This window comes from Pteropus vampyrus, unplaced genomic scaffold, assembly GCF_000151845.1.
Source record: "Pteropus vampyrus isolate Shadow unplaced genomic scaffold, Pvam_2.0 Scaffold122, whole genome shotgun sequence".
In the NCBI taxonomy this organism is placed as follows: Eukaryota; Metazoa; Chordata; class Mammalia; order Chiroptera; family Pteropodidae; genus Pteropus; species Pteropus vampyrus.
The window spans coordinates 1,200,381-1,226,559 of record NW_011888903.1 but is presented as its reverse complement, the minus strand read 5'-3'; the positions used below and the strand labels follow the sequence as shown (position 1 = coordinate 1,226,559).

At 33.0% G+C, this 26,179-nt stretch overlaps 1 protein-coding gene across 2 annotated transcripts in view; it reads left to right on the top strand.

Annotated features, from left to right (window-relative positions):
- The window catches only part of VAPA (VAMP associated protein A), a 37,046-nt gene extending 11,477 nt beyond the window's left edge, over positions 1–25,569 (top strand). Inside the window, exons 2-7 of one of the 2 annotated variants that reach the window (XM_011366152.2) lie at positions 6,106–6,258; positions 8,041–8,144; positions 8,589–8,669; positions 15,237–15,371; positions 19,471–19,644; positions 22,910–25,569. In XM_011366152.2, coding sequence (XP_011364454.1) covers positions 6,106–6,258; positions 8,041–8,144; positions 8,589–8,669; positions 15,237–15,371; positions 19,471–19,644; positions 22,910–23,068 — 806 coding nt within the window. In that variant the 3' untranslated portion in view covers positions 23,069–25,569. The remainder of the gene's footprint in view (positions 1–6,105; positions 6,259–8,040; positions 8,145–8,588; positions 8,670–15,236; positions 15,372–19,470; positions 19,645–22,909) is intronic. The other variant, XM_011366153.2, reaches the window with a different exon arrangement.
- The last annotated feature ends 610 nt before the right edge of the window (positions 25,570–26,179 follow it).

The window sequence follows — 26,179 nt, the reverse complement described above, 5'->3', positions numbered from 1 at the left end:
ACTATTACTGTGGAAATTCTTAGTAGTTATTCTGTATACTTCATATGCATGATTATTCTAAGTTAGCATGACACTGTTCAACAACCCTTGCGTAACTGGAAAATTATTATATAGCTGTTAATTTGCTAAAACTTGTGAAAACTTTACAGTAGTCATCATCTGCATTGCTACACTACATTTTTTATATAATTGAGCTGAGCATCTAGTCTTCCTCATTAGGATTTTTACCTATTCTGTTTCAATTTAGATAGGATGAAAGAGTAAAAATACAGTGTTGGAATAAATGATTTATGGAGACCTAGAGTCATAGCATTTGAAACAAAACATGCATACTTTTAATATTTTTTGCTGTTGCGTGTTGATTAAGAAGAATCCATGTGACTATTCAACCATACTTCAGTGTATATTCAACAAGTATGTTAGCAGCTACTATGACTTAAGGCTTGTGCTATTTCTCCATTTCATTCAGGGATGAATCGAATGCTTATTAAGCAGCTTATATTTAGTTGGGTGAGGTAAGACATGCACATACATAATAAAAGAAAGCAAGACGTGCTGTGAGGGAGGTATAGATTATATGAATTGTACTGTCAGCCATGTTTCTCCTCAAAGATTCATGATTTGGTGCATTGTACTTTCCGGTATTAATTAGCAAAGGTCGCTAACTCATACTGCCTAATAGCCAACAGTTCAGAAAGAACTTATCAAGAACTGAAGAGTCTGAAAATATAGCCTACTACAGTTTTATGGATGTTGGTAGAAGACATGAGATGCCTAGGTTTAGAGACAAAGATATTATTTTCATGGGTATTTCAAGCAGCATGAGCTGCTTATTTGTGTTGATTTCCTTTTGCCCCCTCAAATTCCATGGTGGCAACACAAAGGGATTCAGTTCAGGTGAATGCTACCCACATAGTAGGTTTGTGTCATAGCTGAGAAACCTTGAGTTTAGGGGACCTGAATCATTCATAATAGGCTGTATTGAAACCTGCCTGACCTTTTTTCCAGAGGAAACTTATCTTTATTATACTGGGCAGTAAAGAAACCTATCTTCTCCTCATGAGGGAGATATTATCTTCCAAGACTGTTCACTAATGCATCCTTGAAAAGATAGCCTGGATAAAAGCCTCTGGTGCCTCCACTTTCAAAACATGCAGAAATGCTAGAGACCCATTGAGAATTGTCTCCCTATAGGCCTCTGGGTAGCTAGCTTAGGTGGATATCACAGAGTTCATGAATTTATGTTCTTGTGCATTGCCTGTTTAGTCTTAAGCTGCATCTCTGAGGACTTTTCTGTTTTGGAAATGCTGCATGTTATATACTACTACTTATCTTGAATAAAAATTTGATTCTCTTCACAGTAAGCAAATATTGAACTCAAGTTGATATGCCTGCTGAGATGTTTAGGAGTGAGTGTAGTGATGTTGTCAACTTACTTTAGAATGTATCAAAGATAAGATGGATAGATGAATGCACAGATGGGTAAATAGATATTATATCTCAAAGTAAATAGAACAAAATGTTGTAGAATCTAGGTAAATGGGTATGTGATTGTTCACTATACAGTTATTTCAATTTCTCTCTGAAATTTTTCAAAATGTTTGGAGGAAAGCTGATCTCTTCCTTTCTCTCCCCCAAGTCAGTTTTCTTTGCATCTAGGCTAGGCATTTCAAGAAAACTTTAATAGCAATTCACATCAAAATATGGATGGATGAATAACCATTTAAATTGTTTAGTCAGAGTGGTTCTGCTTTTAGCTGTTTAGAGGTTTGGCAAATAAAGGTCTCACTGTTTAATAGGAAATCATTGCTCTGAATGCTAGAATTTAGATATACAAGTTGAATATAAAGGGCATTTTATGCCAGAAATATATTTTTAGCAGAGGAGTCAGGCCAGTCCCACTGAGACATCCTTCTGGGTGAGCTGCCCTAAACTTTTTCTATTTTTTCGAAATTTCAGGTTCCAAGTTTTTTCAAATGTGTTTCCAAACGCTGTTATACAGAGGCCACGTTTGTGTATGTTACATTTCTGTCTGTTAGGATTTGGGACTGGGAATAGGATTTTGGCTTACTGGCAATGATAATTGTAGTAGAGTTAGGTCAGAATACTTAGTGACAGAAAATATGGCTGTTTAAAGGAGGACAACCCATGTAATAAAAGGTGAAGTTATTTGGATTGTAGTTTTTTCCCCCAGTAAAAGAGTGCAAATAAATGTAACTTGAATTATGTGGACTTTTCTTGTTTTAAATGAAATATTATTTACATATCAACAGTGTAATTTCATCTCTAACATAGAAAATATATATTAGGTGGTACTTGTCGTTGGTGACTGGTATACTTTAATCTTAAAATGCAGTAATTGTTTGTAACTGTTAAACTAAGAAATTATACTGGGCAAATGACAGGATTTTCTTCATTTATAGGGATTGAGTTTTATAAATCCTCAAAACATGAATATTTATTTGCTATATAAATTGCTTCAAATGTTCACTCTCTCATCAAAACTGCTTTTCATCTCAATACAATGGGAAAAAAATTCTTGCTTTCCACACTTTTTCTGTTTTTTTTTTTTTAAGGTTACATCACAGATCAACTTTTCTAAAAATATAAAAACTTTTATTGTTTTGCATAAAGGAAAAATATGTACAGTTTAAGGAATTATCAAAAGGAATTGCTCATGTAATTACTGCTCATGACAAGATCTAGAACTTGGCCAGCTCCCAGTACTACCTCCCTCTCCCAGTACTACCGTCTTCTTTTCTTATTTAGTTAACCCCTATCCCGGCTTTTATCGTAACCATTTACTTGTTTTGCTTATGGTTTAACCACCTAAGCATTGCAGAGGCTACATTTTCAATTAAAAAAGCAGGAGATTATTGGTTTTTAACTCTATTTAACACAATATCTCATTTAAATATTTAATATTTTGTATTCTTTACTATCTCAAAATGAAATTCATATAAAATTATCTGCCAATGTACATAATTAAAATTTCAATATAATTCCCTAACTATAATATGAAGGAGAAATAAAATAGTAAATTCGTAATGAGATACACATTTCATTGTGTAAATGTTTGGGCATGACTGTGCTGGAAGATAGAGTAAAGTTAGCCAGGTGCTTGTAACCTACCAACTTACTAACAGATAAGCTTGTATTTAAGAGAAATAAGGCAAGAGTTATCTGAATAGAAGGCTGATTGGTTTTCTTTAACATTTTGAAATAAGGGCAAAATAATATTTATGTATATAGGTAGACACATGTGAATGTGTCACCTACAGGTGTCTGCTGACAGATATGTTGTGGTGATTCAAGTATCATGAGTGATGCTGCTGTTGGTGGAATAATTTCTGTAACGGTAAACTCACTTTTTAAAGTATTAGAGGAAAGAACAATTTTTTTCTGTTTTACTCAGTAGATGTATTTCTGAAAAAGAGATTTTTTTATCAATATGAATTTTTGGAGGGGTATTTGAAAATTTGGTGGGATAGGGGCATATTACTTCAATGTATGGGTCTGCCCTGGCATTGCAGAACTAATATTTTGTTCCTCTTTCCCCCCTCAGCAATAGCACCACTCAGTCATAATGTCAGGCAAAAATACCTAACAGGGACCTGGGATTTAGGATTGTTTTTTAGCAAATTATATAATTTATATCTTCCCTTTGTTTTCGAGAGTCTGTAAAGGTAGATTTTACCAGGTCTTTTTAACCTGCAGGCTTCAGTGGTCCATGTCTCCCTCCCACCCACAACCTAATCTCCCTATCTCACCTTTGCCACTCCCCCTCCTCCCCCCCAAATTCAGTGTAAAATTATTTGGAATATTCACCTATGTATGTTTTTCTCGGGTGGTATATCACTTTCCTCACATTCTCAAAGGATTCTGTGACCCACAAGAGTGGACCAGTTGTTTCTTTGAAGGACCTCTTAGAGCTATTAGATCTGGTAATTCTTGTGCTAATTAATGATTATCAGTACTTGCTGCTTTTCCATTTTAACCAGGAAGATGAGCTCAGACTCAGAACTGTCTGCTGGGAGCAACCTTTAGAGAGGCTTGGTTAGAGGGACACAGTGGAGCAGAAAATCTCAATTTAATTTGTTAGGTGGGTTTATTATAGGTTATTTTACATTGTACTGATAAGATTAATGTATCCAGTTAAAAATTTTGTTTTAAATTGGAGTTTTTTTGTTGTGACATATTCAACTCCAGGTAGTTTGCATTTTTATGTCTAGAAAGACCACAATCTATTGCCTGCTAGGCAATATAATGTTTAAGTATTATTCCAGAATTCATGTTTTGATAAAAATTGACACGTTTTATTTTCTAAATCAGTTTCAAAAAAAATCTTGTTATTTTACCTTATTTTGGATAATTGGTATTCTCTAAAGTTGGGGAGAGTTAGAAAAATTCAATTTAAAATTTAAAAATTAAACACATGATTATGGTATGAAAATACAGGGTTGCTCAAAATTAAAAATTTGTGAAATGTTTCTTTTGTCATACCTTAGTTGAAATAGTCCTATAAAAATTTGCACATTTTCAGTTCTCTTTAGTAATTTATGGACTTTGAGAATATTAAATGGAATCTATGTCTTACTCCTAGTTTTATCAGTAGTTTAAAATGTGTCGATAGCTAATCATTTTGTGGACTCGTGGCAAATGGACAGATTGAAGTTTTCTCCTTTACTTTCATATGCCAATGTATGGTGGAGTTGTTAATCAGCTGCTCAACAAAAAGCAAGCAGTTGGGATTGAAGAAGCAAAGGGTGTAAAATAATATTCAGATTGAATGATTAACTTGACCATGTAATTAAAAGCAAGCTGTTAGATTGTACTTCATATATACATTGTCTATATACTGCCCCCCCAAATGACATGCATACCTGTTGATTTAAATGGCTATTTTGCATTAAAATTTTTTCTTTTCTGTAACTAGTTCTCTGCCTTTATATATAAGTTTTCTCCTAATCTCATTTCTATCTCTGTTCTCTCATCCCAGTTCCTATTCTTTGTTAGAAAATATTTTATAACTCAAAAATTTTAATCATAGGATAAAATAATTTCACTTCCTAGGACTTGCAATAAGTACCTTTTAATGGCCTTTGATTAGAAATCTATTTCTCTTCCTATCATTTCTTTAGGCAGATCTGTTTGTTTTAAAGTTTTAAAAGACATGGTGGTTTATTTAAACGAAAGAAAGATAACCTTTATAATAGTCTTTGATTTCAGTCTTGTAGCTTTTTTTAAAAATGACAACTTAAAACCAGTTGTTTTAAAAACCATTTAAAATTGCATTTGGGTTAGTTAGAAGTGTGTGGTTATCGCTTCCCATTGGAACATATCTTTAAGTTTGTCCTTTGTCTCCAGATTAATAGATATATATTGTCTAAATTAATCTGCATATTCTGTCTTTAGGCTTTTCTTTAGCCGAGAGCAAAAATGCTTATCATATTTCCTTTCCCCAACTTTAAAAAAATGGTTTGGACTTATTTAATTCAGGCAGGACTGGATCACCTTTTTGGGGGTTGTTTTGCCATTTTATGTTGTTCGATTGAAGAACCAAGCCGAAAAACATTGTATCTAGAGCATTTGAAACAGTGGTCATCATAAACACTAAATAAGTCAGTGAATGATTCAAACCTAATTGGGGTAAAGCAAGAGCAGCACTATTTTTGTTGGATGTAGTGTCTTCAGATGTAGGGATTTTTGTAGTTTAGTAAAATGAATTGAAGATTGGCAGTGATTTGCAGACCATTGGAAAATCCTGATCTTTTCAATTTTGTGGTATTGACCTACTATAAATTTAATTGTGGACTTATTTCATAAATTGAAGCTTTAAAATACTTTTATTTGCTAGAAGTAACACAAGCTCATGTAGAGATTTTGTAAAATATAGTAAGGACTGAAGAAGAAAGTAAAACTCATTTCTAGGTCTACCACTTGGGGAAAAGTACTGTTAATCATTTGGCATATTTTTGTCCACAGACTTTAATACATACTTTAAAGAAAATTGAGGTTGTAATTTAATTTTTAATTTTGCTTTTTGTGTGTGCCAGAATCCAATTAAAAATTTTTTTGTTTGTGTTTGGTTTCTAAACCTTGCAGGCCCCTTCACAGATGTAGTCACTACAAACCTTAAATTGCGAAATCCATCGGATAGAAAAGTATGTTTCAAAGTGAAGACTACAGCACCTCGTCGGTACTGTGTGAGACCCAACAGTGGAATTATTGACCCTGGGTTGACTGTGACTGTTTCAGGTAGAAAATCATATTCTGAATTTATGCAGTTTTGACTTTTGACATTTTATGATTATGTTTAATTTGGTTTTAATTAATAGGGTTTCATCTGGAGGGAGAGAAAAGCTTTTAAATTATTCTGGCTTTGCCTTTAATGATGTCCTTCTCTTCTCTTACTGTATGCAAATCGTTGCAGAAAATTTCTCGCCCTTATGTTATGATTGGGTGTTACGTGGTTGATTTATAAGCAATTGTCAATTTCAAATTTTGTATCTATTCTACAGCTCACTACCACATTCTCTGCCCTTATTATTTTATCTTTGAAATATATTATTGTTGCAATTGATCATTCTTGGATCTCTAGCTATTGTTACATATTGCCTGCAGCTATAGAAGTATACTAAATCTTTTGCTTAAAATATACAGTGCCTCTTTTTTGCTGATTGTATAAAATTAGATGAGTGTTTCTGCTTTTCATTATAAATATCAGCAGTTCCCTACACTTGAAAAACTTTAGTTTTATTACTCCCTTTTGTGTTTACTTGTAGTTCAAAGAGTATATACTTGATTTCTTACATATTTACTCTTGCGGTGAAGTCTGTGCTATTGCCATGGTTAATGCCCTCTATAAAATGCTTCTTTCTTCCCTCAGACTTCTCAAGATATACTCCCTAAAGATATCATCAAATATAGCTGAGAAATAGGAAGCAAGTATGAGAATGTATTTTAATTATGGGTGAACCTCTCAGGCCTACTGATTAACCTATAATGATTGCTCAGGGAAGGAAATTTATTGTGCTTTATCTGGATCGTGGGCATTTATCCTGTTTTCGGCTGCTTTGTATTTGGCTCTTAAAAAATTTTTTTTTTAACTATGGTGGAAGTTGATGGACTTCTCAGACATAACTTAGAAATAATATTTTCTTATGTAATTGATGTTTCTCATTTGCTTAATTGCATTTGTCTTTTTGAACATGTTGATAGGCATATGTGTGTGTTTGTATATCAGAAATAATCTAAGTATTAACAGGTGAATAATTTCTACAGTATTATATACATATTTTGTATAATTGCTGATTTGTTATTAGATTTATATTACAAAATTTAGCATGATTTATTAACCACATGAGCCCTATAAAAACCCTCTTTTTATAGGCTACTGAATGTGAATGATTAGAGAAAATTTGAATGCAATTATTAGCTGCTAGAAAAATTCTGGAAATCATGAGGCTGTATGGTTTCCTTATATACTTTGTTTTAGAATCACATTTAAACAGATTGATAAACTCTTCTTGAATGGGTGTTTGTTTAAAATTTATTTTTAAAAAAATTAGTTATATTGGAACACTAATATGTGGTAGTGAGTTTTTAAGTTACTTAAAATTTCTCCTTTAAATATGCTAGTTGTTTAATTTCAAGAGATACTATCACTATTAAAATTAAGCCTAAATTTCTAACTGGTTTTAATTGACAACTTAACTAGATTTAATCAAAGCTTTCAAGAATTAAAATAGTTAATGTTGGCAAAGTTTTGGAAATTTCCAAGCTGAAACTTGATATTTATTTTTTTTAAATAGCCGTTTATTTTGTGGGTTGTTAAATACCTAGAAAATCACAAAAATGGACAGTTTAAAAATAATAGAAAATATAAAATTGATTCTGGGTCCTTAATGTAAATAATCCAGTGTTTGGGTCCTTGAACACTTCCTGATTTTCTTTAAATTTGCATATTAGTGAATGAGATAATAACAAGAAGCAAAGAAACGCAGAAGACTATGTAATATGTCCTTTTTTTATTTTCAGTAATGCTACAGCCTTTTGACTATGATCCCAATGAAAAAAGCAAACACAAGTTTATGGTACAAACAATTTTTGCTCCGCCAAACACTTCAGATATGGAAGCTGTGGTAAGTATGGAAGTCAAGCGAACAGAATTTATTTTGGGGAATTTTGTTTAAACTATGGGATTTGTTTAGTTCTCAATTGAGAAACCTAATTTTAAAAAGTCCACAAATCTGTTTATTACCGATAATCCTAACTTTATTTCAAGGATGAAAGAAGTATTTCAAAGAAACACTTTAGAAATGCTAGTACGAAAATCTTGTAATCTCTGTAGAGATGTTAGTATGATTTTAATGGATGATGATAGTAGCCCTTTTTAGAATTATATGAAAAGTTCTGTGGCATTACCAGATAACTATGGCAGGGTGATCAGTTCAGAGGGCAGCATTGCATCCTGGCGGAGCCAGAGACACCACTCCTACACCAAGCAGCTACACTAATCTTTTGAGGTGAAACCTGTTTGTCATGGTCATACCTCTTCTATCTCATGTTTGATTTTGTCTTTTTAGTGGAAAGAGGCAAAACCTGATGATTTAATGGATTCTAAATTGAGATGTGTTTTTGAAATGCCCAATGAAAATGATAAATTGGTAAGTAGGAAAATGTTAGAAAATTTGAAGCTGTTAACAATTTCTCAAAGTTGCTTGAAATTAATTTTTCTTTTTGTTTCTACCTTTGTGGGGTGTATAATAATGGCTATTCTCCTTTGTAAGACCCAGTGGTTAAGTTTTTTTAAAAAACTTGTTATACTCTTCTTACTTTATAACATGTTTGTTCAAGAAGAAAAATACTTTTAGGTAGAAGTTGGATGATGTAGAATAATCATTAAATTCTACTAAATTTTGTCACTTAAACTACTTCAAGATCTTTTTTAGAATGAGACAGGTGTATATATAAATATAATTAAGTAACAGACATAAACTGCTTTTTGGCAATTATATATACCATCAATCTAGGAATAAAAGATTTAATTTACATGAATAAGCAGTTTAATCCAAGTTTGGCTATTCCCAGATATTTTGCTCAGTATTGATTTTGGCCAAAATCTATCTGATTTTATTCTTTAGTGAATTTTATGTTGCTCTTTGATTAGTGTGAGGTAAATATAATTTGGGGGACTGAGGAATATATGTGTGTAGTTTTAAAAATAGTCTTTGTATAGAATGGGTTGTGGTCACTTTCCATATCCTCCTTTTGAAATGCTGATTCGAATCTTTTTCTATGGTTTAGGAAGAACTTGAAAGGTAAGTAGGGTTTTATTTTTGGTGACAATATATAAAATAATATGTTTGTCACAATAAGGTTACAGTGTGACATGACTTTCTCTTTGACCTGGAGATTCTTTCCCCTATTAAAAATTAAACTTGCAGATTAAATACATGGGCTCAATTATTGTGTTACTCTTTCAATACAAGTTGACATGAAAAAGTCTCTGAATGGTAATTACATGTTGACCAAATTATATATTGTGTTTTAAGTGCCTTTTTAAAGGGATTTGGAGAAGCTTGCCAAAAACAAAAAATGTGAGTGCATGTATACTTAATGGAAAGTGAGGGTTCCATGGCATGTTTATATTCCCTTTTGGAATTTACTTTCTCTTTTGCTTAGGTTGGTGGGAAACCAATAGCTTGCAAAGCTCTTTATTGGAACCAAGAAAATATGACAGCATATTATCTGGGTTAACTAATTTTTTTTCCAGTTTTAAGATATAATTGACATATAGCACTGTATAAATTTAAGCATAATGATTTGATATGTATATTGTGAAATGATTGCCATAAATTTAGTTGACATCTATCATTTCGTACAGATGCAAAAAAAAAAAAAAAGTTTGTTCCTTATGTTGAGAATTCTTAGGATTTACTTTGTTTTCAGCTATGTCATACAACAGTGTTACCTATTGTTATCATGTTGTCCATTACACCCCCGTTCTTATTTATCTTATAACTGGTAACTACAAATCTGATCACTTTTTCAGTTTGTTTGCTTGCTAGTTTTAGGATTCCACATATAATGAGATCATACAGTTTTTATCTTTCCGTATCTTGACTTATTTCATTTAGCGTAAAGTCTTCAGGGTCCATCTGTATTATCGCAAATGGCAAGATTTCCTTCCTTTTTTCTGGTTGAATAATATCCCATTGTGTATATATACCAGAACTTCTTTATCTTTTATCCATTGACAATCACTTAGGTTATTTACATGTCTTGGCTTTTGTAGATAATGCTGTTATGTGAACATGGGAATGCAGATACTTCTTTGACAGTGTTTTTGTTTCCTTTGGAAATATCCCAAAAAGTGAAATTTCATTTAAAATTTTCATTAAAAATTTTTTTTTGCAGTTTATTGGAATTGAGATAAAAATAAAGTCCACATACTGCTATTAGATGATGTTTCTCTTAAATCTCTTAATATATAGATTCTCTCTGTTTTTCTCTTGTAAATTATTTCTTAAAGAAACTGAGTTTGTTCTATAGACTTTTCCTAATAGAGTAGATATCGCTGATTGCATCCTTGTGTCATTTAATTTTTCTTCTGTCTTTGGTATTTCCTGTAGTCGGAAATAGGAGCTTGATTAAATTGAGATTTATTTTTGCTGGTGGGGAGAGGCAAGACTGCTTTGTTAGGTGGTGATATATTCTATTAAGGAGGCACATAGTGTCTGGTTACTTTTTTATGTGAAGTTAGCAGCCATTGGTGTGCAATGTGTAGATGAGTGAGTCTCATGCAGGGGTGATTTGCCCCCCAGGGGATATTTGTCAATGTCTGGAGACATTTTTGGTTGTCACAACTGGGAAAGGTGGGGTGCTATAGGCGGCTAGTGGGGAAAGGACGGGTACTGCTTCCTACAATGCATAGGACAACCCCTATAACAGAATTATCAGGCCCAAAATGTCAGTAAAATCGAAATTGAAAAAAAATCTGGTCTAGGTCCATTAATTCATTTAAAGTTTCATAATGGTGACATTTCTGTCACTTCTATCTTATATTAGAGTACTTTGTAGAGAGAAGCTTGTGCTCATCTAATATTTGGTTATTCATTCAATAGTAGAGTTTATAAAGGCAAGATAAATGCCTAAGTCTTTCTCTTTAGTTTTAGGCTTTCAAAAAGTGAATTGGTCACAAGAGTTCCTCTGATATGAGTTAACCTCTCTTCCTTCTTCCTTCCTCTCTCTATTCTCTTTTCTGTATTGTTATAAACTAATGAGCTTAAACATATCTATATTTAAGTTCCTTGCAGTTATTATCATTATTGGTGCTCAAATTGGCTAGTAGGAACCTCTTCAAGTTGGTTTCTGAATCCTTTTTACCTTAGTCTTTGGTAATTTTCTTGATTGGTCTAATATGGCAAGATATTTCCAGACCCAGACCTGGAATCAGCCATTTCTTCAAGAAGCTCTGGCTCCTTTAAGTGGAAGATGGTATTTAAGACCATTATCTGGGCACTGGAATAAGACAATGAATTTTCAGAATTTCTATCAAACCACTCTTTTGGTTAAGATTAGAATAGAGGCCTAATTGTCATTTGAAGGCACGTCTTCAAATGGCAAAATTTTAATGGTAAAATTATGGCACCATCACATAGGATAATGTGTATCTTTTTTTATTTCTTGTGGTTGCATTTTATGTTTGGGATATGTTCTTTAATATCTTGGATAATTCAAAAAGTGTAAAATCCAACACTAGCCCTGAGAAGAATGGGCAGAGTTGTTATTCTGTGAACCAGCTGCAGTGCTGTTTCGATACAGCAACTCATGTATGTGGCTTGTTGGCTTTGCCATTATACTTCTTGATGGATATTTTTAAGTGTTTGGAATTTACCTTTTAAGTTTTACACATAAAATGAGACTCAATATTTCAGTATGTTAGTATTTCAAATTTATATGATACAAATGTACAAAAAAAAGTATATATAACTTAGAGATAGCCTTGATCGAGTCATGTGCATATTAAAAAGAAGAGCTGAAACAGCTGAAACAGCTGTGTTTTTATAAGGTAGTATTTTCCAAAATATATTGGGTTGGAAAGGTTCTGTGGTCATATGAGTTAGGAAGACTGCTCCAAATACTCTGTTTTCCAATAAATAAGCACATTGCATATTTGCATATCATAGACCCTGAATAAAGAAAATATTGTTCAATCCAGCATTTCTTTTTTACTTAATATAATGTAATTTCTCATGTAATACCTGGTATTCTATAAAATATACTTTTGGAAACACTGTTACTGCTTAAACTCATTCTTGTGGTGCTGTTAAGGTAGAGATTCTACAAGAAATCTTAATATGTATTTAAATTGAATGCAACCTGGCACAGACCCAGTTCTGAGTTGTTGATTATGTGACTTTCTATCAAGTCATCAGTTTAATGTTGCAATTCATCCTTTTTAGAAAATATGAAACCTCAATATAGCCAAATCTGGAGTGTGTATAATAGTACAAATATATAATAAAGTTTTTGTTTATTATAATTAAGGATGAAAACTATATATATAAATACATGTAAAACACCTTTTTTGTAATTATTCATGTGGAAACTAGTTGATAATTGTATCTTTCCATTTCCAGTTCAGTGTTGTCTATAGTTGAAGTTGATAAAATTGCTTAAAAACCATAGTATTTTTGACATACTGGTTTCTTTTTAGCACCCAGCTAGAAATTTTGATAGAAATCATTTAGCGTTTATCTAGCATAGGTAAAATTACAAGATTACTTAATATCCCTTTTCTGTATGTTTATCTTCAGTTTAGTGTGAAACTTATCAGTTAGGAAGTTAGAGCATTATTGGATAGTGTTTTATCTAGATAAAATTTGTTGACTGATAAATTGATAAAATGCTGGACGAAGTTGGATTCTGACTTACACAAATTGATTAAAAGTGATATTCCCTTATTCAAGGAAAATGAATTTCTAAATGTGAGAGATGAACAAAAAATATAATGAAAACTATGTTGGTAATACACGTTTAAAAGTACAGAGTACGAAATCGATTTTTTTAGTTTGTAATTACGATTGCTTTATAATGAATTACTTAAGATCATTTGACCTTTTGTTTATTTGTTCATACATCGTAAACTATATTAATTGAAGCACAATTTAAAGAGTTGTTTGTCAGAATTTATGATCTTTAGTAGTCAACTTAGAAAAATTTGGTTAGTACCCAAAGCTGATAGATTGCACAGTAGCTATCATAGTCGTTGATACTTTGTTCTCAAAGTTGATATAGCAGGCATGTCTTAGACTTTCTGATGTTGATTTTTTTTTTTTTTTTTTATGTTAAGCACCCTATCCCCCTCTCAAACTCCTACCTGCAGCTCCTCACTGGTACCCCCCTCCCCCCAAAAAAGTAAACATATTTGATTTAAGTACATAATGTAAATATATACCTCATCTGTTTGAGGATCTGGATCTTTTTAAGTATGGTGTTCTTGGGCATTTATGTGTTCTAAAAACAGTGAGAAAAAGATATGTTATTGTTTGGTTTCTTTAATTCTTTTAGGACCTTGATACTAATTATACAAATAAGAAAATGGTTGAAGTTTTGTGGTCAATCTTGTACGGTAAGGATAGTGCCAGCTTTAGAAGTACAGTGGTTGAGTCTTATGTTTTTATTTTTATAGTTTAAAGAAGTAATTTTTCATGACAACAGTTTTAATTTATTTGAACCATTAGAATATGGGCTTCTTTTTAGGAAATAGCTGTCTAATTTGGATCACAGATAGAGTGACATAGGAATCCTTTTAGAATTAAAGGAGGTACTACTTAATAATTATTCCTGGACAACAGGTATTAGCTAATACTGCCGTTAGGCACACTAAAATGTGTGGTCTCCCCAGTCCTAGGGAACAGCAGGTCTTTGACTGGATATATTTTAGTATATTAATGGCCAATAGAGTTTGGCTGAGTTGTGTTTAGTGTGAATACTGAGAGCCATTCAGCACATTCCTGGGTTGTTGATAATTGTAGGCAGATGATACTAAAGCACTGACTATATTTTACAGAGTGGGTTTTTCTGAATTATTAGCTCTTTTTAGTTATTATAAACTTAGTATTATGAAATCTAAGGTACAGTTAGTGGTAGTGTTTATTCAGGAGTGAATGTGATTTTAATTAACTTGTTATTTATGTTTTATCACATTCAACTTTTTGTGTTCAATTAAATTTTTTTGAAAGAAAAATCTTTAGTACTGCAGTTTTTAAAAATTATTTTAAAATTCTTTTTTTTTTTTTTTGAGGCCTCCAACTCTTCTTGATATTTTCCAGATTTTTAAAATGTATTTGATTTCATTTATGCCCTACATATAACATCTATTAATGACCTATTTTCTAGGAGAAAATAATGATTCATCTTAAGAATGAAGGGCTGTCAAGAACAGGGCATTTCTTATGTATAGAGACTTTTTATGATTAAATATACATTTTTTTATTGAGACAACAGATTAGGGACAGTGCACTGATAAGATAGAGTTCTCTTAGTTATATAGAATGATCTGGATATCAGTAAATATTATTTTAGAGTCTGTCTCAACATTTTTGTGTAAAAGTTTTATCTGAATTAGAGGAATTTGGAAGGTAGGAAGAGAATGATGGAGATAATGGCATATTGGAATGTTACATGCATCTTTAAATTTGTTTATTGGTCCTGGGAGAAATGTGTGTGTGTGTGTTTTGGGGAGGGTGTTGTTTAGTACAAGAAAGGTTTATAAATGTAGTTTTTGAAACTCAAGGAGAAAAAAGTTCATTTATTCAGGTTGAGTTATTAAAGTTAAGAAAATACAAAGTGCTTGTTCAAGAGTCGATTAGTAGCAAAAATTAAGAGTAACAAAGTTATAAGGTTTTCATTTTTGGACAACATGAGGCTAGCATGAATTTAATTAGGTTTATATTTAATTTGCAAGATATAGGTTTATATATAATGCAAGATGATCATAGCTAATTTTGGGAAATAATATAAATAAAAAGTTCAGAAATTTTGTACTTTTTGCTTTAATAGAGCTATTATTTATTAATATCATTTCTTATATATAACACTTTTATATAGAATAAAATGTAAATGTTTTAGAGTCTAATGATTTCTGTGTTAGTCATTCCCAGTACCGTGCAGGAGAACTCAGAGTTTGGTGCGAATCTGAGAATATGTTTCCCATGCCACCTCAGGGTATAACTTCACCAGGGACTGCTCCAGCTGTCACTTCAATGAGCAGCATCAACAACACAGTTGCAACTCCTGCCAGTTATAACATGAAGAATGACCCCAGGGGACTCAATGTGTTCAAACAGGAGAAGCAGAAGGTTTGTTTTAGGAAGCTAACAGACATAGGAGTCTACTAGTGTTACTGGTTATGTTAATGTAGTTGCCTAGCACATACATGGTATTGTGAGTGTCATGTGAAATAAAAAGAATTGAAATTTTCAGCTATGTTCAGAATTACAGTAGAACCACAAATCACTTAAAAATCATGCACATAAACTTTTCTGTTCTAAAAAAACATTTAATACTTAACAAAATCTCAAAATTGAGGACAAATGTAAGTTTGAACATTGTAATGAAATTGGTATAATTTATTCTGTCACTGAGACTTTGCAAGCATACTCTAAAGAGGGAGTTAGGAATGTGTCTGAATAGACCCGCAGGCATAGCAGTAAAGGTAGAAGCTGGCAAACATTGATTTCCAGGCAAGTATTTGTGTTTATATATATATATATATTTAAAAAAAGGTGAAATTACTATTTTATGTTTTGTTATCAAATGCAAATAATAGTAACCCCTTTAACTGTCATTGTTGGTTATTTACAATGACCCCAGGGTAGGAGAGTTTGTGGTATAAGCCCTTAAAGATCTTAAATCATATTTGAGATTATTAATGTTTTTGTGTGCGTGTGTGTATGCATGTATACATGTACATACTTAACATTCACTCAAGTACAGTGACAGCACAGCGGTAAGATAATGGCGTCTTATGAGAATGATGGTATAATGGTTACTGTATGATTCCCTTTACCACTTCTTGCTCACTGGAAACTTCAAGAACCCCGCAGTTTGAACAGGTTGCTTATGCTTATGATTTGGCTTTTCAGAGAGGGGTTAAAAAAATCTCACCCTTTTTCTAAATATCTAATACTTTTTGATTTTGTGACTTTAGTTATTCTGGGAATATGATCCAAGAGAAACAGTAAATTGCTTGTTTTAGAGTGAAAATAAATCTTCAGTAACATTATTCAGATAATATCTTTTCATAGGTTAGGGCTTAATTATGCCTCTGGCAATTTCATGCCATAGCTCTTGGCTTTAGTCTTTTAGTTTTTTATTTATATATTAACCCCTTCCCTGTAATGTCACAAGAATGTAGCCCCATATTTGCGTTCTTTAGCTCCCCCAACCTCCCCAAGGCTTCATTGCTTTTCCCTTTCTATTTTACTTTTCCCTTTCTATTTCCAATCCCTAGCTTTCTCTTTGTCTAATTACCCCCAATAGGAATAACTTAGAATGTTGGAATTGAAATTCTGAAGATTGTTTAAAAAGAATACAGAAGTAAATTCAACTCATAGATGGAGAGGGATTACTGCAGATAGGCTAAATAATATGAAATAGTGGAAATAGTACAAGGTATGGTATATTTTCTTGATTGATATCATGGCGCTGGTCTTTCAGTGTATTCTAAGTTGCAGTGTTAAATATAATCTTAATGTAATGTTACAATTCATCCATTTTCTAAGAGTCACAGCATGTTGAATCCCTCTAGTTTGCTTGTTTCACGGTTCTCAGAACAACCAGTCTCCTCTTTCTGGACCAGTATGAAGCAACTCTCAAGGAACAAGCTGTTTTCCGGGAGCCAAACCTCACTAATGGAGCTCCTGAATGGAAGCATGTGCTTAAGGTCACAGCAGCCTTAGTGTTTCCCATAAGGCTCTTCAGATTGTTACTACACGAGTGACTCAGTCCCCTCATCCCCCTCTTTTTAACCCTCAACTAAGTTAGGTTATATATGCTTATACTTTAATTATATATAAATAAATTAGATTTCTTTGCATCTCTTATGTATGTTGACTGGTTTTTAGGGGACCTGAACAGTGCATAATATAACTGTACTCCATGTATCTTGTTTCATGATTTGGCTCACTTTTGAAATGTGTTTAAGCTTCACTGTATCTTTTTCATTCTAGTCTTCTGTTTATGCCCCACAAATTGGTATGACATTTCCTTTCCTTTTTGTTATAAAAGTGGTATTACAACATTAAGAAAAATTTCAATTAAAAAAAAATCTAGTTCTGCCATTGTAAGAGATATTCATTGACTTATTGCTTAAATCCCAAAGAGTGGGAAGCTATCTATCAGATGTCTAACAAGAGTGAAATGTTTTAATAATTTTAGTGAGGTACAGAATAGAATATTTAATGACATATTGTGTCATTTAAAGTGATAATTAAAAGATACATATAAAGATAAAAATGTTACATGTATGCTGATTTTACAAAATATGAATATTTAAAATATTGGAAGATAACATATAAAAGTTGGGTTGATGAGATAATGGGAAGTAATTTCCTCTCCCCTCATAATTCTAAATTTTCTGGAATTTCAAGAATTTATTTAAAAATAAAAATCCAATTTTGAACAGTTTGATGTTTCCTCATTTTAGTTTTTTCTTTTCACTTAAGTGGCCTCATGTATCTCCTGATTTCTTAGTCAACTTTTTGGTATGAGCATATTTTTTCCTGCAGTTCTTAACCAAAACCTAAAAGGTTCCGCAGTTGTCATGTTGTTGACTATTACCTTTGTTTTTACAGAGGAAGGCAATGTACCACCCTCATTTTGAGGACTTGGACTGGTTCTAGGTTGGAATTTGAACACACTTGAAAAATCATTTTGAAATCTAATTAGTATTAAGGAAAAAAATGGGAAACAATATTGGTGGAGAGCAAAATATATCTGAAACAGATTTTTAATGATAGAGATCGGATTGTTTGGGGACAGGGGAGGATAGGGTGAAAAACAAGAATTAGCAAGAGAAAAACTCAGAAGAAAATTGAAGTAGGCTTCTCAAAAACTTCACAATGTGAAGCTTCTAAAGAAAAATGGAAAAAATTCGAATGTTAACAGGTCAGATGTATAGTTGTTGTACCTTAGAACCTCATAAAATTAATTTTTATGTGGATTTAGGTATAATGATGAAATCACATCCCCTCCATAAGAAGATGACTGGTTTTGCCCCTTGAATAAAATGTTTACACTTTATATAAATTTGGGAGCTGGATGATGTGAAAGGTGTATAATCTGTAATTAAAATATTATTGTGTACTTTGGAATGCCTTAAAGTTGATTTGGAAATGTTTTTGTTAGAAGTTTACATCTGAATAAAGCAGTTTTTTTTTTTTTAAATCTAAAAAGTTTTTGGCAAGTAAAATTTTAATTAAAATAATGACCTGTTGCACTAATACTGTTATGTGTGATGGGATAAATGATGTTAGGCTGAAAGGATACTGAGGCACTTTAGATTACAGGCTCACGAGTAATTAGGTGCTGCCCTAGCTATTTGTTTCCGTGCTTTTGCCACTAGTTTCAAATGGGTAAAGTGTTGGTAAGAATTAAGATTTTGGGGGCTTGTGGTTTTTAAAAGTGTCTCAGTACCATGATTCCATATTGAATTTCATGAATTAAAGCAAACAGTGATACTAATTATTTGAAAGAATCATTTATGTTTGAGTTTGAGGTCATGGAATTAACTCCCTTTCCTCTTTTTTTTTTTTTTTTTGCAATGATATATTTGTGTTCATTATCTCCTCTCTCAGTGTTTATATCCTTCAGTTCTTTTTTCTTGTTCTAGAAATTAGGTTTTATTTTAAATGTTTTTCTTAAATAGTCTCGTAATTTTGCTGGAAGGATTATGATAATATCCCCCCTACCCTCCTGGAACCTCATTTGATTGCAGAATCAGAGCACTGAAAATTACCTTCATATTTGGATTTTGGTTGGCGTCAATCATTTAGCATACTTTCATTGAATAACTGTTGGCCATTGTGATGGGTTTAGGGGTAAATACAAAGAGAAATGACTCTTGCTATCCCAGCCTTTGAAGTATTATAGGAAAGAACATCAAAAATACATTATTATGATATATGAGAAGTGCTTTGGTAGAGGTAAGTGCAAAGGGTTATGGGAAAGAGGAGGAAACGGGCTTCTTATTTTGTTTATCTAATTGCTGATTTAGCCTTTGTAAAATTGTTCACAGATGACCATAACACTTGGTATTAAAAAATTTCTTATTAGTGAAATCGAAAATTGTCAAAACTTTCAAGTAACTTTTTTTTGAAAAGAAGGATGTGTAGTTTAGATGTTTAAAATCTGTAACATTTGGTCAGTTAAAAAATTCCCACTGTCTTTGTAATACAGAATGATATGGAACCTAGCAAAGCTGTTCCACTGAATGCATCAAAACAAGATGGACCCATGCCAAAACCGCATAGTGTTTCACTCAATGATACTGAAACAAGGAAACTCATGGAAGAGTGTAAAAGACTTCAGGGAGAAATGATGAAGCTATCAGAAGAAAATCGACACCTGAGAGTAAGTTGTTTTTTGAAAATTAGTTGATTTAAACGGAGGCATAGGATATGTGACTATTACTGGGCTATTTTATTAGTTTTTAAATGTATCTTTAGTCAGTTCTTTCTCATTTTCCCCAGTCGATTGATTTATGTTCTGTCCTTTGCTCCCCACTCCCAACCTCTTTTTACAGTTTTACTATGGCTTATTGCCTGCAGGTTTTTTTCCTAGCAGACATCCTAGTTATTTGTGATGTGGCTTGTGGCATTGCTAGCTTCCTCTCTTGTTTTCACCCTTCACGTTCTGTGCCCTAGTCATATGAAGTGCCTAGAATGGTATTATCCCATAGGGTAGCCAGCCACTAGTAATATGGGGCTATTGCGCACTTGAAATGTGGTTGGTTTGAATTGAAATGTGCTGCGAGTGTAAAATAAACACTGATTTCTTAGACTTAGTACAAAAAGAGTAAAGTATCTTTTTTTTGTATTGTTTGTTACATATTGAAATAATGTTTTGGTTATAAGAATGAATACAATATATTAAAATTAATTTTGCCAATTTTCTACCTTTTTAATATGCTTTTAGAAAATTTAAAAATTACACATGTAGCTCATATTCAAAGATCATATTACGTTTGTATTGGATAGCGTTGGCTGTAGTATCCTGAAGAAGCCTTTCTGTTTTATCACCCTCTTTTGCTTTAGCTTAAGTTCTCTTCGTTGCCTTGAATTCTTTTCCCTACTCTCATAGCACGTACATACATGCACATTCATCTCTTGGACCTTGGTTCTTGGCATCTTTTCAGCATAACCTTTTGTAGGACACTATTCCCCACAAAAAGAAAAGAAAAATTGTTTTGGAATGCTGTCTCCTTTGTTTCCACCATGCCTCTAATTTGTTGGAAGTGTTTCTCCCTCTAGTGGGCAGTGGTTTCCTTGGGGGTAAGGGCTGTGTTCATTCATCTTTGCATTTATAGCACACACATACAGTAGTCATTTATGTGTGTGTGTGTATGTGTGTGTGTGTGTGTTTGTGTGTGCGTGCATGAATCGATGGATGGACGGATGGATGGACGGACTGGTGAATTGAGGACTAATTTGAATATGTGTGGAAATTATTAATAATTAGACTTTGACAAGTATCAGGATCTGAATACCTTTAAATTGCTTTCTAAGGCAGTTTGTTGTATCAGTGTAGATAAAATCTATATATAGGTAAAAGAAGCTCATTTATGGGACTTAATCTGCATTTGGTTATTCTGTCTTAAATGTACATAGGAACTACACTCTGAATCAAAGGCCCTATATCTTGAATTGATCTGTTCTGAAATAATTTTTCTGGGTTGATCTGTTCTGAAATAATTTTTCTGGCTATTTCTTCATATTCCTTAATACCCCCTCAGAAGCCCCCTGCCCCCAGTAGAAAGAAAAAGAATATCTCCATTTTATACCCACATACCATGGATTTTAAAGGATGCAGTTCTTTGTTACTTTTACTTTATTGGCTGTGATTTGCACAGCGTGTTCTTTGATGAAAGATGTCCTCCTTAGCATGCTCAGTGTATTTGTTCAGAAAAACCACTTTATTTCTTGGCAGGGAGCGGAGAAGTGGAAATGGTAGGAGTGACACAAATAGGGCAGGGCTGGAAAATAGGAAGTGTGAACAGGGAGATAGGTGAGTGAGACTTAACTCCTGGTCTCTACTCTTTATAGACTGATGTTCTCTAAGAGTCGTTAAAAAAGCATTCTGCTGTTTCAAAGTTAAAACAAAAGGCCACTGGCTTATAGAATCAATTTCAGGACCCATCATAATTTGTTGCCAGATCAACTTTTTTGAGCATGTCTGATCACTGCCCCTCTGTCTTTTTTGAGCATGTCTGATCACTGCCCCTCTGTCTTTTAATCCACTGTCTATCTGAATCTCCCCAGAGAGCTTTATAAGAATATACGTGGTCAGGCCCTCCCTAGACCTAGTGAATGAGAGTCACTAGAAGTATTTTTTGAAGTTCTTGCTTTAGAATCACTACTCTCTGCACACAGGACTGATTAGCATAAGACCGAAAAGACTCATAAAACCCTCAGAAAATCCAGTAATGCAAATAAAGCGCTATGGACTCTTTTACTTGGTATTAATAAGCACACTAGAAGAATCAGTGTAAGGAAATAAAAATTAGCTTGCACTGAGGAAATAAAAATGTGCCCTGCCATTCAACTGGTTGGGATGTTGGACACAAATAAAGCAAACTGCCTAGCTAACAGATACAGATAATCAATATTTTTTCTAGGGTCATACTGCAGCTGGTAAAGTGTCATAACAACCTCCTACTGCTTTCTTACTTAGAAACATTGTTCCCTAAAATCATAGACTGTCAGAAACTTTGCTACGTGGAAACCATCATATCAGTAAGAATGAAGCAGCCTACTCTGGTATGGAACATTTGAGTCACTTTGGCGCAGAGAAGCAGCCTCCCTTTTTTAGTTCAGGTGCAGAACTTAAGATGAGGTGTTTCTATATACAACATTCCAACATCTGTTGTAATTTGTAGTTTCCAAAAGAACAGGATTTTGTGTCTGCTTTGCAGTTCAGACCCAATGCTGAACGTTTTACACACAGACCTCCTGCTTTACTTTGAGCATGTCAAGAAACTGCATTATTTAAATTTAATCCTGAATTTCCTCCTTTCCCAAAATCCTATAAAGTCCTATCTTTTCCTTTGGTGAGATACTCCCTGTGCCTCTTGTGTTTGGGTGCCCTGGTTGCAGTGAGTGAGTCAGTAAAGCTGTCAGACTACAGATTTGTTTCTGGTAGTCTTTGGCTGATGGGGCTTAGACAGGTGGCAACCAGTGTAAAAATACTTTGGGCCACCTTGGAAGTAAGTGCATGCATGGAACTCTTTAATTGTATTTAATGGGATTTTTCCTTCTATATAAATGTAGTCATATCTGATTTTTCAGTGTTTTAGGAGTATCTTTCTCAGCTCCGGTTTTTAATGTCATCATTATTGAGATATAATTTACATTTTCTATGAAGATACTCATTGTGAGCATATAGTTCAGTGATTTTTAGTAAATGTATAGAATTGTGCAGCCATCACTAGAATCCAGTTTTAGAATGTTTGCATCATCCTAGAAAGTATTCTTATGCTGGTTAGCAGTTAATACCTACTCCCATCCCCAATCACATGCATGCAGATCTGCTTTCTGCCTATAGAATTTTAGCTTAGTAGTTTTATTATATGCCTTATTGTTTTTAAAACCTCTTTTTTGTTCATATTTTTTCTTTCTAGGATGAAGGCTTAAGGCTCAGAAAGGTAGCACATTCGGATAAACCTGGATCAACCTCAACTACATCCTTCAGAGATAATGTCACCAGTCCTCTTCCTTCACTTCTTGTTGTAATTGCAGCCATTTTCATTGGATTCTTTCTAGGGAAATTTATCTTGTAGAGTGAAGCATGCAGAGTGCTATTTCTTTTTTTTTTCTCTTGACCAGAAAAAGATTTGTTTACCTACCATTTCATTGGTAGTATGGCCCACGGTGACCATTTTTTTTGTGTGTACAGCGTCATAGGCTTTGCCTTTAATGATCTCTTACAGTTAGAAAACACAGTAAAAACAAACTGTTCGGCTAATGGACAAATTGTATATTACCAGATCATCACTAGCAGATGTCAGTTGCACATTCAGTCCTTTACGAAATTCATAAATAAAGAATTGTTCTTTCTTTGTGGTTTTAATAAGAGTTCAAGAATTGTTCAGAGTCTTGTAAATGTTATTTTAATAATCCCTTTAAATTTTATCTGTTGCTGTTACCTCTTGAAATATGATTTATTTAGATTGCTAATCCCACTCATTCAGGAAATGCCAAGAGGTATTCTGTGGGTAAATGGTGCCTCTTACAGTGTAAATTTTCTCCTTTACCTTTGCTAATATCATGGCAGAATTTTTCTTATCCCTTGTGAGGCAGTTGTTGACTGAGTTTTTTTCATCCTTACAATCCTGTCCCATGGTATTTAACAACAACAACAAAAAAATAAAACTGTTAACAGATTCTTGCTCAATAGCTTGTTTGTGTCTGTCGTGTCATCACACGGGGATACCAGGGAGTCCACTCTGATAATTTGAAATTTATAATGCACAATTTTATCTTGCATTGCCCTTTCAGATATTACAGTATTTGTAGGTAAAAGTGCTCATTCTGTAAGGAAAGGAACTGATAAAACTTTCAGGCTACTTTTGGTATTTTGGAAGATCATAATCAATTTGTCTTCAAGATAATATAAGCAAATACCGTGAGAATAAAAGTGCTGTAATTTTTGTCAGTTTATGTGTATGCCTTATGGCTCTATTGTGTTTAATTTACCCCATTTTTAATAGGTTCTTTTAGTAACTTTTCAAGGAAGACTCATTCTCCTTGGTTGTTCTAGTCAAGTGCTTTTTAACCAGCCTGATAATTCCTTTATACCATTTCATAATAACAGTTAAAAGTAGGTGTTTTTTCCTGCTCAATTTGACATTTAAATTCCCATTATGGAAATTTTGTATTACTGAGCAAGCCTAGGGAATCTTCTTTGTAAAAAATGACTTTATCCTTTGCAAATGTGTTAACCGTGTGAAACACGTTTTCAGTATAAATACGCATTATAGGATCTGATACTTTCCTGCACTTAGTCTTACATCTTTGTTTCATTTGTACTAGCATAGAAAATTTTGGAACCATAGAAAATGTATTCAGTTTTTTTTACTGAGTACGGTATAATACAAGTGAATTTTGATCCTGGAAAATAGGTGTTGGTTTTGTAAAAGATACACTTCTTTCTGAAAGGGAAATTGGACTTTGGGACTTGATCTGGTACAGTGAAGTATATTAGGCCCAGGTCTGTGTATACATTTTAAATGATTGAAATGTTGGTTGCCTTTTCATTTTAAGTATGTTTTGATTTGTCAGATCACATGTGTTGTGTCATTGGCTCTATGGTATCTTTTATAAAACCTCTTGCTTATGTGCAAAAGTTACTAAAAAAACAGAAGTAACACCTATCCATTACTAGCATGCTACTGCAGGTATGTTTCCACTGTTGTATGCTTTACAGTCATTGTAAAATTTCCCCCTCTTTCTGATAACTGGAAAAGCATGCTAGAAAAAGCCTTGCATTTTTGTCCCATAAATGCAGAATCAGTAATTCCTTGGCTTAAAGCTCTCTATATAATCTACATTATTGGTGATAAGTATCAAGCTTGGTATTTCGTGGCTATCTTTTTTTTTTTTTTAAATTGAAGTTTTTAAAAATTTAGCAAAATCCCGTTTTATGGGAATGCTCCTTAGAATTCATTTTGTTTAACCCCTTTGTTTTATAGTTGAGGAATCTGAGGCCTTTATGGGAGTTAAGAGAACTTTACCCATGTCTCACAGGTAGGTAGAGGCAGAGCTGGACCTAGAAATCTGCTCTCCTGATTAGCTCGGTGTCTTATCTGGTAACTTTTTAGGAAAAAAAAATTGTTTTAATTTGACACGACTTAACATAAGATGCTATTTAATAAGTTTGTGAAATTTTCTATCATAAGATTGTATTACAGGCTGCTGTTGAATAGTTTCATGTATATGTTTGGTTTTAGTGTTTAGGCTAGAAATTCTCCTGCTCCCATATTGGTAATAAACACTATGAAATACAATGTATTTTAAGATAGGCATTCTACAAAATACATTATGTAATGATTGGTTTTGAGATAGATTGTAGTCTGGGTAGCATCTGCAAAATAAAGTGTATATGGGCTGCTACTTAACTGCTTTACATATCAGGAGATGCTCTGATTGTATAGGGGACTTAATTTCTATTTTTAATTGCTGTATGAGATGTGATCAGATTATTTTACTACCAATGATTACTTTAAAAGAGTCCAACTGTATTAATTGACTGATAATTTATAGATTAAAATGTTTGTCTCCATTCTTTACATGTTTAGAAAATTTTGTCTGCCTGCTTGCCTAGTGTATGTAAGGATGAGGGTAATACACTGTTGCTAATGCTGAAATCACGATCAAGTGACTAAGGCCTTAAGTTCATATGTGACACTAAATGCACTACCTACCTTCATTTTTTCTATATGTACCTTAAATTTTCCCATTCTTGTATTTACAAGAAACAAATTTAAGAATTGTATTCTGAGTGTTTTACCTTAAATGACACTTGGAAAAAAATATGTATCAAATTCAGAAATTCCGATCAATATTTTCCGAAAAATAATTTTCTTAATTTCTCCTTCAAGTATCTTAGCTCGACTTATTCTCAAATTGATATCTGTTGTGGGACTTACTCTTGGATTGCAATCATTCAAAATATGCCACTTCAAAACCAAGTTTTATAAATAAAGTAAAAAAAAAAACAGTTGTTGCAGAGTATATCCCCAAATTGTCATCTTCTGCCACTTTAAAAACATTCAAGTAATGGTTTTCCTAGAGCTTTGCACATTCCTATTCAGTGATTTTGGTGTGTGCATACATTTAAAAAAATTGACCTTTGGAGAGAGGGAAAGATCAATGTTTACCATATGGAAAAA